At 38.5% G+C, this 21789-nt stretch overlaps 1 protein-coding gene across 1 annotated transcript in view; it reads left to right on the top strand.

Moving 5' to 3' along the window:
- The window catches only part of LOC107740534 (uncharacterized aarF domain-containing protein kinase 1-like), a 128282-nt gene that overhangs the window by 60594 nt on the left and 45899 nt on the right, over positions 1–21789 (top strand). The window contains 4 exon segments of the mRNA XM_016552985.1: positions 5781–5808; positions 5811–5938; positions 6550–6708; positions 10012–10128. Of these exon segments, the coding sequence (XP_016408471.1) occupies positions 5781–5808; positions 5811–5938; positions 6550–6708; positions 10012–10128 (432 nt within the window).

Below are 21789 nucleotides of genomic sequence, written 5' to 3'. Positions count from 1 at the left end.
TATTTTATTCGCCACATCTAAATTTGCTCACAGGTGAATGAATGTCACAGCCTCGTTGGTCAGTCAGTAGGCAGGCTTTAGTTGTTTTGAGGGCCGCTCACATCGGTTTCTCCTCTGTTTGTGTATCCCCTCTGCTGCAGTCTCAGCTGACTGTGATTACAGTGAGGCACAATAATGGCTCCGGCTGCTCAGCGGGAGGTCAGAGGTCACACTATGCTATCAGGCCTTCGCAGGCACTGGCTGATCTGTGCTCCCAGTCATCTGTGGCTTTAGATAAGCTTGAACGAAAAAAGAGATAAAACTCTGATTATCTGATCATTTCAGAAAGGACAAACTGGGTCAACTGCGTGAATGCTCCGGCAAAAACAAAATGACAAAAATGAAAAAGGACAGTGAGGCAAAATGGTACAAAAATACAAATGCCGGACCTGTGCTTTGCATGCTATGCAGGACATATTGAAACGCAACTCTAGAGGGAATTAGCGCACAATTGAGGTTTGATACAGCGGCTCCTGTAGCGAATGCTGTTGTAGTACTGTGGGCTGAGCATATTGCATATGACAAGAGACAGGCTAGTCTAATGACTACAGCTCTCTAGGGATTCATTCTTGACCTCTGCTGTAGCTAACTGCTTCCATTATTCTTGTCCCACTGTGTGAAGAATGGAGATGGGGTAGGAGGAGCCTATCATAGCTCCACCCCCTCCAGGCTTTGAATGACAGATGCGAAAGAAGTGACTCAGCAGGGGCCCAGTGTGTGATGCAAAATCTTGCTTGACTCTTGCATTATCGAATGACGGTTGAACTGTCATTTTATAAAGCAACACACTATCTATAGTGTATAATCTCAATATAAATTTAATATAGAGGTAAAAATCAGCCCTTTTTGTGTCAAACGTTCTATATGTCGAATCATACACTGAAAAAAAAAATCTGCAAGGCTATGGTGTACTGAGAGCTTTCCCAGAGATATGGTTGCATAACTCATGCATTGGCAAGTGCTAGTTGTATGTGGGAGAAGTGCCTCGGGAGCGCTGGAAGGTCCCTCTGACAAACTAGCTATGGTCAGGTTCACATTAGCCTAATCAGACAGGTTGTCTATGTACAAAAAACAGAGTTTGGATGGGTGACACCAACCATGTCCACCTGCTGAGTCCGTTGGTGTTGCTGTAAAACTGTTTTGAAGGAGGCTGATTGTTTTGCTATACATGTGAAGGCCAAATATCTGGCATAGCATCCTATAAAACTGACTTGTGACCACTTATGCTAGTTAAGTTTTATAAATAGGCTAATAATGAAGCATTTATTTGAATATTGGAATAAGGTATCTATAAGGGTGCTCCACCACAGTCTGTTCACAGACTATATATTGCACTCAAAAGTGGCAAGTGTGACATGTGAGTTTACATAAAAGATAAGCGGCATTTTGCATCTGCAGGGATAAAATCTTTATTGGGATCTGGTCTGCTGCTGTGAATATTTGAGGATGGACAGTCAAAGGTCTGAAATCCATTAAGTCCATAAAGTCAAAGGTCAAAGTTTGCCAGTTTAGTGACTTTTAATGTTTTGAGGCACTGAGTAGCACATAAACTAGACATCCTGGAGCAAATCTGTTTATTTTGCTTTGTTTACCGAGATTTGTCTGTGAAATTATTGGTGCTTTTTACCGTTGGACAGACAGGATCTTCTGATCACAAAGTCTGCACATTTCTTCTGTGTTGTCTGTACAATTTTGGACTGACCTGCTGTGCTGTGTTATTTGAATGAGCTAGTCTATTATTGTTGTAGAAGCTATTTTAGATAAACTTGCCTCCAGACAGTAAAAACAAAACAAACCGTCTTTTCACATTTTACATGATGGTCAGACAGTCTATTATTTTCTAAGGTGGCTTTCTTGGAAAGGAAAAGCTGCAAAGTGTGCTAGACTTTATCCCTCAAAACCTGGCCATATGGACTTAGTGTATAGAAATGATAACTGACTAGAATGTGTTCGGGTTGGGAAGTGTGATGACAAAATTTGATGTTTGCATGACAACGCCTAGTCTGAAAGTTTTAAAAAGCTTGAAGGTTTTAATCAGGAAAAGTCAGATAGACCAATTAAAACTCAGACAGACCATATTAGACATATTAGGCCACCTCAGACCCCATCATTAGACTTTATCATAAACCACATCAAAAATACACATCAGCAGGTTTTTAGTATAATTTCTTATGTTAGTAAGGAATTTTAACATACTGATAGCTAGGTGTTGCTGTTCTGTTTTTAGCATGTTTAGCCTGCTTATATGTGTTACTAGCATCTAGGAATATTTGGTGTAGCTTGAATACACTATAGGAATCAATAAATGAAAAGGTTACACCCTTGGACGAAAGTCTTTGGGAATGTGGGCTTTTTCAGAGGTCTGCTACAGGAAATTTGTAAGTTGAATTTGTTAAGAAAAGATCTAGAAACTTGAGTCAGAACAGTCTGGAGGTCTGTGCCAACATTAGTGGATATGTCTTGAAATTTGAGGTCTTAGAATAATAATAATAAGCTTAAATTTTAGAAATTGGCTTTGTCTGAACGAAAAAAGAGACAAAACTCTGATTATCTGATCATTTCAGAAAGGACAAACTGGGTCAACTGCGTGAACGCTCCGGCAAAAACAAAATGACAAAAATGAGAAAGGACAGTGATGCGAAATGGTATGAAAATACAAATGACAGACCTGTGCTTTGCGTGCAATGCTGGACATATTGAAACACAACTCCAGAGGGAATTACCGCACAATTGAGGTTTGATACAGCGGCTCCTGTAGCGAACGCTGTTGTAGTACTGTGGCCTGAGCATATTGCATATGACAAGAGACAGGCTAGTCTAATGACTCGGGTTGGGAAGTGTGATGACAAAATTTGATGTTTGCATGACAACGCCTAGTCTGAAAGTTTTAAAAAGCTTGAAGGTTTTAATCAGGAAAAGTCAGATAGACCAATTAAAACTCAGACAGATCATATTAGACATATTAGGCCACCTCAGACCCCATCATTAGACTTTATCATAAACCACATCAAAAATACACATCAGCAGGTTTTTAGTATAATTTCTTATGTTAGTAAGGAATTTTAACATACTGATAGCTAGGTGTTGCTGTTCTGTTTTTAGCATGTTTAGCCTGCTTATATGTGTTACTAGCATCTAGGAATATTTGGTGTAGCTTGAATACACTATAGGAATCAATAAATGAAAAGGTTACACCCTTGGACGAAAGTCTTTGGGAATGTGGGCTTTTTCAGAGGTCTGCTACAGGAAATTTGTAAGTTGAATTTGTTAAGAAAAGATCTAGAAACTTGAGTCAGAACAGTCTGGAGGTCTGTGCCAACATTAGTGGATATGTCTTGAAATTTGAGGTCTTAGAATAATAATAATAAGCTTAAATTTTAGAAATTGGCTTTGTCAAGTAAATGTAATTTACTTTATGATTAACTTAGAAGCCAATGAGAGGTTTTCACAAGTAAAAGTACTCATTTCTGCTCAGGAAATGGGGCGTTTCTGCATATCATTGCAGTTGTTATCCCTTCCAGGAACTGGGAAATCTTAATCATGACACAAAGAAAGTCTATTTTTATTTGGTTGTGTCACTAAAGAAGTTTCACATTCAGAGAAGCAAAACTCTGTATGTGATATTCACCGCTACCTCATGCTCTGTTCTTCTGCATGTTACTCATACTTCTCCTGGGTGCCGTCCAGACGTCAACAGGCTGGATCACAGCCATTTGCAGGGGAAATTTCTGGGTGAATGCATAAGGTGAGAAGTGTCTGTTCCTCAATGGTCCCTCGCCTGAGACAGCAGACCCTGGCATCATGCCTCTCTCTTTCTCTCTGGAGGTTCCTCTAGTCCGCCCCATGCCGCTCAGCTGTCACAGATGGCAGAAGTCCAACCTGGATGATGATAAAATCCACTAACTTAGTCATCAGATGTGTCTGAGCCGCTCTCTTTTTTCTTAATTCTGTTTTTGGAATTTGGCTGCTTCCAAATTGGAGCTGGCAATTTCTAGACTCATTATGAACAAACGAGACCTTTAATGCAGATTTACTTGCCATTTATACAGCTCAAATATTTTCAGATTTTAGATGGGCTTCTTAAGCAGTACATTTAGTTAACAACACAAGACCTGGCTAGTGCTCATAGTTGATCTTGTTTGCATATTGCTGAGCAGCAAATAAAAGGCACACAAAATACTGGGTAAAATTCTAAGTACAGAGATATGTATAATTTAGTAGTGTAGTATACTTTATTTATTTATCATTGATTTTCCTTGACTTTCACTAAGCTCATCATATAGAACTACATGGTCGCCTTATACAAGAATGATTCATGCATATATTGAACAAAATTAGGTATTTCTGTAGTCTGATTTCACCTCCTGAGCGCCAAGAGCCTATGATTTCCAAAATGTGTGCAAACCATGACCACTGGTTTCAGTATGCCACTATAAAAAGAACAACCGAATTTGAGTTGACCTTCATGTGCTGCACTCATTCATTTGTGTAGAGGTTGCCAGGTGACATTAATTGTGTGAAAGCTAGGATTTCTTGGCACTCAATGTTGAAAGGTCCACCGACTCTTGTTTTTAACAGCACATACATACTTTTTGTCTCTCTGGGAGCAGGAAACGCATTTGGAAATATGTCGTTTTGGAGCAGAACAGCTTGATATTCCTTTTGGAGTATTTATTTATGGTTAACTCCTCTTGTGCACACACACACGAGACATTTGTCACTTCCTCTTGGCATCCCCTTCCACTGCCCCTGTTGTGTCTGTGTTGAAAATTCATTGCAGTTGGCATCGCAGGAAAATGTGGCATACTGATCAGTCATGCTATTTTTCACCAACTGCATTTACAAGATGCCCTGCTTACACCCTGCTCAACATAATTTCCCCCGCTGTTATAACTGAACTGGCAATTAAATGATTTGTTCCTTTTTGAATATCATATTTCTTTGTAGACAGTATTTACAATTAGTATAACACATTTTTGGGGGAAGTGTTGGAAAGAGAACCATCCAATACATTTGATTAATTGATTTGTTCAATTTTAGATAGATGTGAAGAAACTGGGCATGTCATTAAAATCATTTTATTACACATTAAGTATCAGCTTTGATTTATGGATTTGGATGGTGAAGGATTTTGTCCTGTTGTTCTTGGTACAGGCTTCCCTTGGTTATTATATTATTTTGCATTTTATATATATATTTTTTAAATAACATATTAATAAGTTTTTTGTATACAATCCTGAAAAGTGTGCTATATTATTTATAATGATTTTTTTTCTTATACAAATTATCATTTTTATTTTATTATATGTAAATAATATTTAAATATATTATAAATAATATGTACTGTAAGTAATACAATTTGATATATACAATGTTTTATATTTTTATTTATTTATTTAATATTCTCTATATATTTAGAATTATTTTTGGCCAAAGATTGCTTTAAAAAAATTTTTTTAAGTAATATTAATAATTTAAGTTCTTTCAGATTTCATTAATTAATTGTTTTAAACCTGGAACAGTGCACACATGGCCTAAACTGCTAAACTCGCAGTACAATTTCCTATCTTACTAGCTTCCTGAATTCGCCCATGAGTGTACTGCAACTTTCTTTGGATAAAAGTGCCATTTAAATGACTGCCTGCTTGTTTTTCAGTGTCAAAACACCTACAGCATTCCTGTACGATAGAGTTCCTGCCTCTTTCCAGTTTTCTAACCTTTAAATAAAATTCTATCCTCAGCTCAGCGATCTTTTCATCCAGTTTGAGGAAAGCCTCAAGGGGCCGCCTCCCTCGCTCAGGTCCACAAAGCAGTACTTCCAGATGGGAGGACGGTGGCAGTGAAGGTACAACATCCCAAGGTCCAGCGCCAAAGCTCCAAGGACATTGTTGTGATGGAGGTAATTACCAAGGGAGCAGGGCTGCCGATGCCTGGCTTCTGATGCCTAATTCACACGCTCTGTCATTGTCACACGCCCATGTATAGCTCTATCCGTCTAGGGGCCTGTTCACCTCCCATTAGTGTTTAAAAAATAGAGTCCATCATTCAACCAATAGTTTTATTCATTCATTTTATTGCAAATAGCCATTTGTCCATGCACCTACAATTTCATTTGTATCACATATAATTACTCTATTACAGCCAGGTCTTATTCAGAGTCTGGGCTTCAGTTTAATGTATTATAAAGGTGTGCAAGTTTGCATACCCCTTCCAGAGACTTCTTTTTCCTTCCCGTCAGAGTCTGCATCACTCTTTTGGGGTTTATTTTGCAACTGGCTGATTGATTGTACTTGATCCATGTTATATGAAATAGTTTCATCAGGCCAGAAGAATAAAATAAAATTAAATAATAAAATATAAAAATGTAAATAATATCAAATAAAATATATAAATTAAAATAAATTATAGAAATAAAAAAAATATGATCCATGTTATTAAAAAAATTATCTTGATCAGATCCTAACAGAGGGGTATGTCAATGAGCATAACTGAATGCGTGTCTGTTTTCAGTTTCTCCTTCAGGTTGTCCACTGGTTGTTTCCAGACTTTGCCTTCATGTGGCTGGTGGAAGAAGCCAAGAAGAACATGCCCCTAGAGCTGGACTTCCTCAATGAGGGACGAAATGCTGAGAAAATAGCAGACATGCTCAAGCAGTTCACGTTTTTGAAGGTTTGTGACCGTGTTATTCAGTGTGGCATAAATATTTTTTCTTATTGACAGTCTTTCGGTGTACAGCAACAATTGGCCTTTTTAAATTCGCAGATCTTAGTGTCTTAAATGACCTTAGGTTTTTAAAATAAATCGTGAGGACTTGCCAGCCAGGTTCATAAATGGCAAAATTACTTTCTTGAAGTGACCAATGATTTTTACTTTGTCAATGGCCTTCAGGAAACAATTCAGTTGCTTACTTTCGTTTGGAATGACTCTAAAGAGTAGTGTGCCCTTCAACGCTGCACAAATGCAATGAAAAATGAGTGAAAGCTCATTTTTCAACAGACTTCAGCACTACAAAACAAAAAAAATCAGACTTTTATGGCATTTCAACATCTTATTCTGAGAATTTTGTCAACTTTCAAGTGAAGCAAGTCACATTACAAGTCCCACTAAAACACTGTACTAGCTTCAATTTGTACTTTTTCACACTGTTTCGGCTAGATGCCGCGAATCACAGTACCCTCATATTTCTCCCCTGCAAGAAGACTTTGCAAGGTAAATAATCTGTCATAACAACTGCCAAATGCTTCCAGGCAAGTCCCCTTTTCATTTTTAATGAATAACAAAGAGACCTGGCTGGTCCTGCAGGGTAATGAGAATTGCCTGGGTTTACACCCGCAGATTTGTGCCTCTAATGCACACTATTAGCTCTGTCAAAACGTTTGACAGCGGAGCACAAGTCGCCATGTCAGGAATAAATCCCCGGCTCTCTGCATCAGCCTCTCGCCCTGTAAAACAAGCGTGATTATACAGCGGCGGCGGTGCAGCGGAGTCGCAGGCAGTTCAGAGTGTTTTGCTGTTGCACAAGGCAGACACTGAGCTGAAAAATGGCTCTGTTTATATGGTGGTAACGGAGGGATTTTTTATCGGTGACGTTCGTTTGATAAAGAGAGCGGAGAGGAACTATACTGAAAGTGTGTCGCCGGAGGTGGTGGCAAAAGCCAGGCCTTGGTATCAGGTGGAGGAAAATTATCAAAGAAAAAAAAACAGTAAATCTTCCTCATTATGTAGAGAAAGTTTTTAATTAGTAGCGAGTCGGTAGAGCGATGCACCAGATAAGCAGTGATGTTCAGGAACAGGAAACTGTCGTATGGAAAAGGAAGGTCATCTAAACCATCAAGAAAGCCTGCTGCTTTGAGCTTTATGTGCAGATTATAGCTAATTCTGAGCATCTGGCATTATCAGTCACAGAGAATCTTATTTTCTCTATATCATTGTCTGGAAGTACAGATAGTGATTCGAGGGCACAAATGGGCAATTATGGTATGGCTAATAATGCTTGTTCGCTCACAGTATGGTCTATAACTGTTTTCCAGTGTTTAGTTCATTACTGCTGTTTAATAAGTCAATTATCACTACAAACTTATTCATCTTTGGTGCATATTAATATGTCCAGCAAAACACCATTTAGAAACCACATAGCAAACACTCAAAACACCCTATCAATTGCATATGAACACTTAAAACACCCAGCTCCTTAGAAACCACATCTCTAAAAACCACTTAAAACACACTTGGAACTTATAGTTTTTAGACTACGGGTTAAAGCAATCGTTTTGACAGAAGGGAGCCCACATGGAGGGAAAAAACACAGAAAAAAAACAAGATGAGGCTAGTTTTGATTAGCAGTTGGGCTGGTTTTGTTTCGCAGACCTGGCAACCAGTGAAAGGTGAAAGAGGACCAGGCCTTGGACTTTACTTGTTGGTTTGTGAGTCAGCTACCACTTACTTTCGTTTTGTGGTTTATAAACGAAATGTTGTTTTTGTTGTTTATATTCATTTTATTAGTAAAATTATGTTTGCTGGTTCCCGCCGCCGTGTTTCATATATATATATATATATACACACACACACACACACATTTTCCTTAAACCATCCTGGCAACCCATTTTTTAAAGTCTCACGACCCAGTGCCCTAGGAACAGCCATGCTTAAAAAATACTCTGCTCCCTATCAACCACACTGCAACACTCTAAAACCATTTAGAACTCTCTATAAACTGTATAGCAACCCTCTAACCGTTCATAACACCATAGGAAACACATAGCATAAAACCACTTAACTCCCTAGCAACCACATAGCAACACTCCAAAAACCACTCTGAACTAATCAAATGCTAATAAAATGGAAACACTGAGAACAGTTTAACTACTTTGAAATGTTCTGAATATTAAATTTTTTCTTGCCTGGTTCATAGAAGCGCAAAAATGTTAAATGTCAGAAATTAGGAATGGAATTGTGCTTTAGATTTAAAATAAAAAAATTTTACAATATTTTTTTTATTTTTTATAATTGCCCCTATTGTGACATTTTTTTTAAAGTTCCTAATATTGTTTTGAAAATGTCCTACAATAGGTTTACATGTATGCAAGGTCATTTTCCAACGATTCTCAAACGATTCGTTTGAAGCAGTTCAAAGATTCAGTCTTCCTAAACCCTTCCTTTCCATGAGCCTACTCCGCTCTGATTAGTCAGATGGCCCAGTCAGTTGTGATTGGTCTAATACATACAGCACGTGTCAGAAACGATACACCCATTGCCATAGTTCCGTATTTTTAACGCTCGATAGAAAATATAAACATCTATTATTTATCATACTTAGAGGTTGTGATACAGTGGAGCCAGCTGGTCCAAATAAACTGGGTACTGAGCCATCTTTCAAGAGCAAGTGTTTTGTGAATCCTGCGAGATTAGAGAAGCAGTCGTCAGTAAATGACGGGAACTCAAAAAAGAATGGGGTTGCACTGCTGTGGTACAGTGGAAAAAATGAATTTTAACCACCGATTCTTTGTAGCCTAATCTTTCGGAAGTGAAAATAAAAAAATTTACTTTCACAGCGTAGGACGCAGCGTCTTCTTGACATGAAAAAGCTACAGTGTTTGGGGGCAGGGTCAAGTTGTTTTCTGCCGGCCATCGTAGAACATAGGCGAGCATTATGCAAATGTGTTACCCTGTGACGTGTAGCCGTCACGGAAGTGGGATTCTAATTATTGACAACTCGTTTAGACAATAACTTTATTTGTTGTGCACTGTTGGCTTTAGTGCTATGCATATTGTTTATATTCACACACAACTACACTTCATGAAAGTCAATATTCGAAATGGCATAATAGGGGCACTTTAAAATGATGTATATCTAATTTGGCTAAAACAACTGAAATAAGACGTGGCACAGCTTACCCCACTTCTGTAAAAACGGACTCTCTGCAAGTGTATGACATTTGCTGAGAATCTGTTCTTTGTTTTGTTTTCTGCCAGATCCCGAAGATTCACTGGGATCTTTCCACCAAGCGTATTCTAACCATGGACTTTGCGGAGGGCGGTCAGGTCAACGACCGAGAGTACATGAGGAAACACGGCATCAATGTCAACGAGGTAAGAGAGACGCCCTTATCTCTGCGTAACTCTAAAACAGAGCACCAGTTCCTCAGAAACACACAGAACAGCAGCCCAACAAATGCCACTTTTCACAACTCCACCACTCGAGATCGCTTAATCAGTAATTACACTATGCCGATGTTAATTTGAGCATGGAAAAGAGCTCGGGAATGCTAATGAAGCAGTCACGTTCCCTGCGACGTTTGATGCATTGGGTTCTGAAAGCTTTGAAGATGTTTCTCTTTTGCCCTGTTCCGAGAGGCTCTGACACCGCTGAAATGGAGGCTGCTTGGTTTGATGAATTACGCCTCAAATTTCATTTCATTTTTCTAGCCCTTAGCAGATGAGCACTAAATTAAATCAGGCTCCTTTTCATATTTATATCACAGACTGTTTTTCCGTCGTGGCTGCAATTTATTCTACTCCGCCGCTTTTGTCAGCACAAGGACTCGCCCGCCGCGAGATCGAGTGCATTTTTAATTTTGCGCTTTCGTTAAGGTGACTGTGGTCTCAGGGTGAATGCGGTTGCACACAATGGCTTCAGTTTGAAACGGAGGCCCTATTGAGTGAGCTAATCTGTAGTTATGCGGGGCCAGGGGACGACAGAGAGACGAATAAACTGAGGGATGCGACTTTTGTGAGGACTGGGGGATAACGGAGAAACGAATGCTAATGGACTATTGATCGATGAGCCAGCGTCTGTTCACATGGGGATATTTTACGTCACGATTGCCAATGCATTATCATTTTCTTGTTATTTGATGATGGTGGAGTAGGGTAGAGTTATCACTTTGTCAGCTAGCTGGGAATAGTTTTCAAAAAATAATAAATGCATAAAAAGAGAGTTAAGTGAACTTCACTCCTCCTAACATGCAAATCACAAATTTTGCAATGCTCTCATCATTGTAATGCTCACGCGTGGGCGGTATGACCAAAATCTTATATAACGTTTTCCATAAGTTTATATCAAAGTCTCCTGTACAATTGACAAATTTGGGCTGGAAATTCAGTCAAAAAATTTTTATATTTCAAATAACGTCTGTTTTTGGATAGTCTAGTGCGTAGTAAATATATTTCATCCATTGTTTCTTTTTATTAGGTTCATAAATAGTCCTAAATATGTTGCGCAGGGCTTTGTTTTCATTTGTTGACGGACAGACTGGAGACTTTTCACACTGAGTAGTCACTGTCAAAGTCACCTTAAACTTTCACTTAGTTTATTGTTTGTCACTCTCGCAGGGCTTTGTTTTCATTTGTTGATGGACAGACTGGAGACTTTTCACACTGAGTAGTCACTGTCAAAGTCACCTTAAACTTTCACTTAGTTTATTGTTTGTCACTCTCTTATATATATATATATATATATATATACACACTGTGTATTGTAATTTTTCCTACACATTTCAAAACCTGTGTCTTTCTCATATTAAAAAATATCAATTTTTGTCCATACAATGTTTTTACCCCAACATTTTCAAAATTTACACACTTCAAATTTACACAGTTACAATATATATCATCTTGCCACCCAGCTCTAGTCTCCTCAAAACACTTTCTGTAAACATGGATGCTCCATCCTGTTCACTGAAATATCTCATCTTGTTGTTCAGTATTTCAGTTATTTCACAAGCAGCTTCCTTCATCATATTCCCAGATTTAATGCATCGCTCATCCATGGAAGAGAGGGGAATATGGAAAGCGGGCAGCGAGATAGATGATGAGATGGTTAGAAACGCAGAGCGAGAAAAAGACTGCGGCCGCTGAAAGCCATGCGAACACATCGGCTTTTGTTAAATGACTAAATGGGATCATTTTAGCACCTGCTTTGTTTGTGTCACTCTGTCATTATATTTCCTCCGACCTGTTTTGTCTGTCTGAATTAATATGCACATTTGCTGCCAGTTTGTTTTGCAAAGCTCGCTGAGGCTTTAAACGGCAACCTTTCCTTATCGTTGTACACCCGGGCATCAGTGAGCCTGACAGACGGGTAAACACGGCCTGAAACCGGTCTCATAAGCCACCGAGCCGTGCTTAAAGGGCACCGCACACCTTTGAAAGACGGAGGAGGGAACGGTCGGTGGGTGGATGGCACATCAAGCGTTTATCACACCCCCTCTCGCTCACACTTGCACGTACACACGAGTGAACATAACATTTATTTACCTTTACTCGGTGTCACAGACAACCACTGCTTGGATTTTTTTTTCTTTCTGCCAAGCTGTTTTTCTTTTTCTTTGTAGATACCGGACTGGGTTATGGGCGGCACTGATTAACTGATGTTCCCGGTACAGTGTGGCAAATGAGGATGCGTTTTAAAAGAAAATGGCGTACAAATTTTATGCAGAGCTTGAAAATGCAATCAAAGGGCTCGGTTCATCAGACTCATTTGGAGTGGAGCAATTTAGTGAACGCTTCCGCTTATATTTTCCCTCTCTCGTTTTAATGTGGCGTCGTGCGTGCGTGTGCGCGTCTGCGTCTGAGCGCTTTTAAGAGGGTTTTAGAGGTTCGGGGGAATGAAAGTGAGCGTGGTATTAGCAAGCGTGCCACGTGGCCTCTCAATGGGGCTTTGCTAAAGAGACACTCTCCATTGGAACAGGTTGAAAAGGCAGTACAGCCCGCTTGCTTAAAAAGACACTTTATTTTGAAATTGCAGAGCTGTGGGGGGTTAGCAGAGCCGTTGGGAAACAGAGCTGGAGGCAGCAAGAGGAAATGAGTCTGCTCTCTGAAAGGGCATCTGAGCAGTGGGACCTGAAGACTGTGAAGAGCATATTTTTTTGTGCCTTAAACCGCACCCACAGTTTAGGTTTTGCGTTTTAGGCTTTACTTTATATTCAAAGAAATGAATCAGAAATGCATTTGAACTATATTTGAAAATATCTATGTACAGTAGCCCCCCCAAAAGACACTTAAGCCACTCTTAAATATATGGATCTTTTCTTTATATTCCAAAATATCAAACCATGTGGCATTTATTTTAAAGAAATATTACACAAGTAAAATTTTTTAAAGGAATACATTTTAGAAAAAGCAATTTTTTTGGATTTTATAAATTATTAGTTTTTAGTGAAATGTTAGTGGAACCATACTGAATACTGTAGTTCTGTGTATTATTACAGTTGTAATGTTATACAATTTTTGTATCTTCTTATTAACATGTTTCTTTAATTTTATTTATTAGTTATAATGAATATTACTTTATATTTATTTATATAATACATATTAGCAGTTTACGTTTAAAATGTCTGTCATTGCATTATAATAGACATAATTTTATATCTGATGTAATTTTTGTTATTAAATTATTATATATGTGTGTGCATATACACGCGCACACACACATATTGTCATTGTATGATATGTGTGCGTGTGTATATATACTGATTTGAAATCACAAATTTAATGTTTAAAGCATTCAATTTGCACGGACCGAAAGTCACCCAGAGAACACGCGATCATGAAGGTCACATGCACAATTTACAAGATCTCACAACTGGATTCGACTAAGTTTGCAAGGTCTGTGAAATTCAATTTCCAAACAGAAAAACTTATCGGCCGATGCCGATATTTGGCATTTTTCAATATATATCGGTCGACCACTAATATATATTATATTTATACACACGCACACACACAAACGCGTGCACACACAAATTGTCATTGTATGTCAGCTTTAAATGAATGAATGCTGTACTGAGATAGATACAGAACATAATAAGTGATGGAGTCTACCTCTGAAAATGGATAGAATTATTAACTGGCTCTGGCATCCGCGAGCTTCTGTGTGGGAGCTGGCGTGTAAGTAATCAAAAGATTGATGATGGCTGGAATGGACTTTTCTCTCTGTGTTCTGCCAACGTGCATGGAATGTCGGGATGTTTTATTATTTTTTTTACAATCCAGATGCAACAGAGTGAAAAGACGATGTACATTAGCTTGAGCTAAGGTCCTTATGAAACGTATTTTAATAGTATCAGTAATGACTGCTTTGTATGTGATGAGATTAGTAATCGCTAATTACCCCTATGATTAAACCTACTACCTAGAAAGCATAGGCATGTTTTTGGTGTAATGGCTGTTTTAACATTATGCTCATTTTTACCAAATTGTAAAGCAGCATCATGGATGATGCAATCCCAGAATGCATTGCAACATGCTCAGTGCAAAAGTGCGATCCAAGAGAAATGTGTTATAGATATTTTATTCAATAATGGAAAGTACTAATAATAAATAGCTTAATCTAAGTAAGGTTGAGCTATTTTGCTTAACTGCCTGGGGTCGGCAAAGTCGCCGGCGGGAGTAGGGTTGGGCCGATAGACGATGCCATTGTCCATCGTCAATGGCTGATAGACATCACGATGTTGAGCCGGTGTGTGTGTGTGGTATAGAGTGGAGTATGTTGTTTATATAATGTTTGTGATGTTGTATGCTTGTGTGTTTGAGTACAGTGAAGTGCTGAGTAACAAGCAACCGTTACACCGTGTCTTCACCGGACGCGACAGTTGTCGTGTTGCGCCGCGCCGTGCCGCATCAGCTAAAGTCTGTCTACACTGGACACGACAAAGCGACAGTTGAAAATCATTTGAAATTTGTGTCAGCACGTCATAAATAGAACACGGCAGCAGTTTACTGTCGGGGATTTGTCGTGTCGCACCGCGCCGCATTCCAGTGTAGACAGCATAACTGATTATAATAAGTTCTATACACTTATCTATATATAATGAATTTCTATTATAGATCAGTGGTTCTATCGTATTTTGTTGCGCCGCTCGCGTCCGGTGTAGACACGGTGTTAGAAATTGTTATTTGTTTTCCGTGCCTTATAAGGATTCACGCTTCAGGCACACCCCCGCCCCCGCCGATGTCTTCGTCCATCGCGATGTTTCACTGTAGACATTGTCCGATGCCAATTTTGTAGACATCGCCCAACCCTAGGCGGGAGCACTTTCATATTTTCCAGATGACAGAGAAATGAACTTAAAATGCTCTGTCACTTTTGATTGGACAAAAAAACACAATCATGTACATACATGCTGCTCACATATTATTGTAGCCCAGTTTGTGCTGATTACAGTGTTATCAGACTTTAGCCATTTATATGTTTATAAGCAACTGAAAAAACACAAATGCCAGGGCATGTCAAAACTTCTCCAGGCCCCCAAAACACCCTCAGACCCCAGGGGGTTCATATTTGTGTTTGCTATAGTTACCTGTTATTTATTCCCATATTTTATCATTTAATTTGGTTAGTCTACAGCAGTGGTCGCCAACCCGTCGATCGCGATCGACTGGTAGATCTTTATCACTGTCCCAGTAGATCCCGAAAAAAAAAACAGTAAAATAAGTACAAAAATGCATTACATTTCTGGGGTTATATTAATGTATCACTGAAGGGAACTGTCTTGAGAAAAGTTTCGATGGCAATGGCATTTTCTTCTCCTCCGTATAAAGCGCAGCTCTGCTTTGTTTACAGTGGTAAACAAGGAAACGCTATAGTGTTCATAAGCAGTGTTGCCAAGTCCGCGGTTTTCCTGCGGAATTGGGCTAATGTTACTTTAACACTGTTGCCGCGGGTTGTTGTTCATGTCCGCGGGTTGAAGCGACCCCAATAACGTGATATTTAGTCCCTGGAATGTGAATTTTACTTGAAGATCCCCACCGAAAAACTTGTATTTTACCCCCGGAATGCGATTTTTACAGGGGAACCCTCCTCGAAACGCGATTGGACTAGTTTTATTGCGAAAACCTGGCAACCCTGTTTATTAGTGCCACCTGCTGTCAAGTGAGTGCGTCTCATTCAGACCTGCTGTTTTTGTTTCGTGCAGATGTTTTATGTAGCAAATAAATAAATAACACCTAAAGTCAGACCATTCTGTTTTTGTTTTAAATCCTGAAATTAATCTAAATCAAATCAAAAACAACTGCCCGTGCAGATCGTGATTAAAATGCAGTGGTTGCCTCTAATTTCAAATGGCTAGATATTTTTGTTTAAAGCCAGTTTTTTGTTATAAAGCAAATAGCCAATAAATAAATTTGCTTAAAAATCGGTATCAGAATCCAATTTGCTAGTTAAAAAAGAAAAGAAAATCTGAATTCTGAATCAGCTATGATCGGCGCATCACTAATTAAAATACTAAGTAAAAGGCCTCAAATTTGAAGTACATTCTGGGATGTCTTTTTCTATCAATTCTTCAATAGGTAGATCTTGTCTTTCATAAAGGCCGAGGTCAGGGATCTTGGGCCTAAAAAGGTTGGTGACCACTGGTCTACAGAATGTCTACAGTTATGAGACAATTAAGTTGTGACAATGAGAAAACAAGAAAGACTAATAATAATAATAATTCATGGCCTCTTGGGGCTTCTGTATGTTTTGGAACATGGCTATTGTCATGCTATTAAAAGTAAACAAAATTAAGACATATAATCAGGCTAATTGTAAGAAATTTTATTTGTATTGTTCATTAAGACATGGTTTTGGCTGTGTTTGTAAATAAAAACCTATTAGCAGGTAGCTAAGAGGGTGTAAACTAGTAACCAGTGTGTTTATAGTGTGACTGTGTGTGTGGTAAGTCAAATCCCATCTGTCCGATCCTTGTGGGTCCGGCAATGCGAGGAATTATCTCTATTAGCAGCAGTGATTCCTACATCACAGAGAATTGAGCGCTCTTTAAATAGCCACATGAGCCTTTGGGCTGCTGTGAGAGTCCTCCTCTACTCCACGAGGTCTCTGGAGGGTCCTGGATCTGTTACAGCATCCATGCTGCTCTGAGAGAGACTGAGTGTGGAGGGTGAATCAACCCTGATGCTATTTTTGTGTTAAGACGTTAGTAGTGTTTGTATTTCTCTATACCCCCTTTCTTTCTGCCTCTTTTCTTTCTCTCAGAATATCAGAATTGGAAAATAATTATAAGAATAATAAAATAAGAATGATTTCTATTTTAGGGTGTAAACTAGTAACCAGTGTGTTTATAGTGTGACTGTGTGTGTGGTAAGTCAAATCCCATCTGTCCGATCCTTGTGGGTCCGGCAATGCGAGGAATTATCTCTATTAGCAGCAGTGATTCCTACATCACAGAGAATTGAGCGCTCTTTAAATAGCCACATGAGCCTTTGGGCTGCTGTGAGAGTCCTCCTCTACTCCACGAGGTCTCTGGAGGGTCCTGGATCTGTTACAGCATCCATGCTGCTCTGAGAGAGACTGAGTGTGGAGGGTGAATCAACCCTGATGCTATTTTTGTGTTAAGACGTTAGTAGTGTTTGTATTTCTCTATACCCCCTTTCTTTCTGCCTCTTTTCTTTCTCTCAGAATATCAGAATTGGAAAATAATTATAAGAATAATAGTAATGATTTCTATTTTATTTTAATTTTGGCATTAGTTTTTAAAAGGGATTGATGAAACATGACAGGAAATGCTGAGAAGAGGGTACAGGATGGGGTAATCACATGAGAGAGACTGAAACTTGTGTTGCCTACATGTGTTGTGTTGGCTTTGAGCTTTTCTGTCATTTATAAGTGAATTTTGAGTAAAGATTATGTACAATAAATGTATATACACTCACGTTCAAACGTTTGGGTCGGCCATATTTTTTTAATGTTTTTAAAAGTCTCTTATGCTTATCAGGGCTGCATTTATTTGATCAAAAACACTGTAATATTGTGAAATATAATTACAATTTAAAATAATTATTTTCTATTTTAATATGTTTCAGAATATTATTTATTCCTGTGACGATAAAGCTGAATTTTCAGCAGCCATTACTACAGTCTTCAGTGTCACATTATCCTTTAGAAATCATTGTAATATGATTTGGCGTTCAAGAAACATTATCAATTTTAAAAATGGTTGTGCTGCTTAATGTTTTTGTGGAAACTGTGATACTTTTTTCTGGATTATTTTTTTTTTTGATGAATAGACAGTTAAAAATAGCAGCATTTTTGACATAAAAGTAATCTCTTTTGATCAATGTAATGTGTCTTTGCTGATTAAAAAGTATTTTTAGACAAATCATATGCGTCCAAACATTGGTGCATAAAAAATTAGTCTTAAAAAATAATCAATTTGTGGTGGTGTACACAGTTATAATCTAACTTAGTAAAAACTTGGCAAAAACAAACTTTGCTAAGAGGTGTGTTTTGCTGAGTCAAACTACATTCACACAAGTGCGCTTTTCTCTATGATCTGACTGAGACTGGCAGAGTGTGCGCATGTGTTGATATTATTTATGTGATTATTATGAAGTATGTAATGAGGAGGTGAAGACACGCAGCTGTCACACAGAGCAGAGCCAGTGCTGGAGTGAAGCCGCTTGTCAAGTGTTGCTCCTTCATTTCCAGCGCCTATTAAAAGCCTCAAAATCAATTATATTCCTCAGGAAGTTGAGTCCCCTTTGAGAGACGCTGTTGTGAGGCACGCTAAAATGATTTGGTTTGTCTCAAAGAGTCATTACTGCAATAATGAGGTGCGAAAGACTGTAATCCACATCTTCTGAATCAAACCAAATCTTTGACTGTTTGGAACCACTTGATGTTTGTTTTTTGTCTCCTCAGAAGTGTTTTAGGCTTACTGTTGGATCAGTTTGTGCTTCATTGCCCTTGTTTTGTGCTCTGTCAAGTGATGCAGTGGGTTTTATAGAGAGAGATGTGTATGGACATACAGGTGGAGGCCACTGAATTAAAACAGTTTTCATACTTGTCTGATTTTGAGGACGACCTCTTGACTGACTTCGAGAAGGTCTATGTTAAATGTTAGTCTATGTTAAATTTTTTTGTTCTGAGCACAAAAGATGATATTTTGAAGAATGTTGGTAACCAGATTAGGGCTGTCACAATTCCTTGGTTCAATTCAAGTACTCGATTTTAAAAAAAAATCCTCGATTTGCCCATGTCGAGGTACCAGCAAAATACCGGAAGTTGCGCATTCCATTGACGATAATCCATGAAATGGATTATTAGACCGTTTTCTGAGGCTGCATGATATATTAAACCCATTTAAATATCATAATAAAGCAAAATGCTATTGTGAATTCACAAATGCTATGATTCAATTAAATAAATATATGCTATAATATAAATAAATATATTAAAATATAGGTTTAATATATGCGCTTTAATTATTTGCACGCATGTAGGTTACGTTCATCTCAGAGTGGCTCTGTTCACAGTAAATGCTGCTCCGCACGAACTGTTATCACAGGGCTGCCAACTTTTGAGTTCAACTTGTAGTGAGAATTTCCATGGCAGGATGGGTGGGGGGTTTGGGGTTGGTTTTGGTTGAAGATGTAAGCCTATGTCCTGAAACTTTGCTGCATGCACAGGGTATGTGGCCACTGGTCCTGTTAGCAGCACAAAAATCACAACTTTTATTTAAATTCCATAGCCTAGGATTATATGTAGCCTAGAAAGCGAGAAAAAGGGCATCCATATAATCACTAAAAAGCCGTCACTCACTTCAATTCACTCTCTTCACCGGCATTTATAGGTGATTGAAATCGGATGGCCAATCAGAGGAGTTCAAGAAATCAACAAACATGTCAGTGATTGGCTATATTGCTCAATGCTACAAAAACACGTTGTAAATTAACGCTTTCCAGAGTGCAAACTGGAGCCTTTACCAAATATGTTTTGCCAATAACCTATTATTACAGTTTTAACTGAGGTTGCTTCTGACTGCGTGAGAAAATGAAAGTTGGCAGCCCTGTCAGAGCGTGAGAACAGTGTCAGCTGCCTGAGTCTCACGCTAAATGCATGAGTTGGTAGCCCTGATTAACAAGTATAGTTCAATAAAAAAGACAATTTTGTCACAATTTACTCAGCCTTATGTTGATTTTTCTTTGTTGATAGATAGATAGATAGATAGATAGATAGATAGATAAGATTAACAGCACTTAAAGTAGAAAGACGTTTCCGTGTGTGTGTGACATGGTAGCTCTGTGGTATTGTTTACATATTTATACAGTTTATGTATTTATACAGACATGAATAGTATGTTGCTTTCTACATAGCTGTCACACTTGTAGTTGTTGACTAGCTAATTTTTTTTTTGCCCTGCACTTTAGTACAGCTTTGACGTACTCAAACTGCATGAAATACAAATGCAATACAAATACAAAAAGTGACTAAACATTTTTAATTCATAATTATTCATACACATCTCTGTTCTACCTTTGTACTTAACTTTATGACAAGCTAGTGCATTTTATAATTTCTGCTGGTGGTGCATAAAAGGGAGGCAGTGAAACTGTGGATCATAGCATAGTGCATATAGCTTGTTATTAATAAGCATGTTTTGTTTAAAAAAAAAAAAGAAGCCCTTTCAGCAGAGTTGTGTCTGGCATCTGGACAGGCCTAGTAGTTAAGGTCATGATGACTGGTACTGTCTTTTTATCATAAAATTATGTAGCCTAAAATAACTGTTGCAGTTAGTGGTTCAACAGATCACAAAACCCATGGTTCGCTTCCATATAATCACTAAAAAGCTGTGACTTACTTCACTTTATCTCCCAATGTTCCTTTATTATCGATGAAGCTCTCTAAACTGCACAATGAATCTCTTATTTACATCATGTCTACACTTTGTTACAATGAGAGGAATCGCGAGTGTGCAAGAAAAAAATCCGGTGTTTAGAGCTGAGTGAATTCGGACTAACTTGAATGGAATGGCCAATCAGAGGTGTTCAAGAAATCAAGAAATGTCTGTGATTGGCTACATTGCTCAATGCTACAAAAACGCATTGTAAATACAAACGTTTGACACTTTCCAGACCGCAAACACAAATACGCACCGGAGCCTCTACCAAGTTAATTATAATTATCCGATTTCTCGATTAATCGTCAGAATAATCGACCAAATTCTTGATTACCAAAATAATCGTTAGTGACAGCCCTAAACCAGATATTTGCTGTTAGCCACTGACTTCCATAGTATGGAAAAAATACTTTGGAAATCATTGGCTACCAGCAACTGTCTAGTTACCAACATTCTTCAAAATATATTATTTTGTGTTCAACAGAAGAAACTAATTCTTACAGGTTTGGAAAAATATGAGGGTGAATACATTTTTGGGTGAACTATCCCTTTAACCACTTGTTTACCAACAGCCTCACAAAAGAAGCCTGTGAAATTTCTCGTCATCCAATCAAACGTTGTCCAATCAAACACGATAACTGTGACACTGAAGTGTGACAGTGAAGAATGGCGCTCCAGCGGTCGTCTCCTGCTGCAACACACTCGAGCTCTCTCTTCACTGTCGCCCCTGTCCAACCCACCAGATAACAAATAGAAAAGACATAATTAATTACCATAATTGAAAGACGGCATCCCTTTGAGATCAATTGTTTGTGGTGCTAGTGGCTCTTTCTCCCACTGGTCACTGATTAATGGGATGCAGGACTGTAAATGGCCTCTCAGTAATGCTCTGTGTTGTTATGCATTAGCGGCTTGTAATGGAGGACTTTTTTTTCCAGCTCCGCCGTGCTCTGCCTGTCAGACTGCTCGTCCTCTTTAAGGTGACTGTGAGTCGTGTTTCTACATGCCGACAGTGCTCGGCGCTGACAGTACAAAAAGCCTGTGCTGGCTTATCCTCCCTCTGAAAGGGACTTGTGGATAATGATACAGTGTATAATTGATATTATGAACGCAGGCCTTTTTTCCTTTTTTTCCC

This window comes from Sinocyclocheilus rhinocerous, unplaced genomic scaffold (assembly GCF_001515625.1).
Source record: "Sinocyclocheilus rhinocerous isolate Xijiao unplaced genomic scaffold, SAMN03320098_v1.1 scaffold761, whole genome shotgun sequence".
NCBI lineage: Eukaryota > Metazoa > Chordata > Actinopteri > Cypriniformes > Cyprinidae > Sinocyclocheilus > Sinocyclocheilus rhinocerous.
The sequence above is the reverse complement of the archived record's forward strand: the minus strand, read 5'-3'. Positions and strand labels throughout refer to the sequence as shown.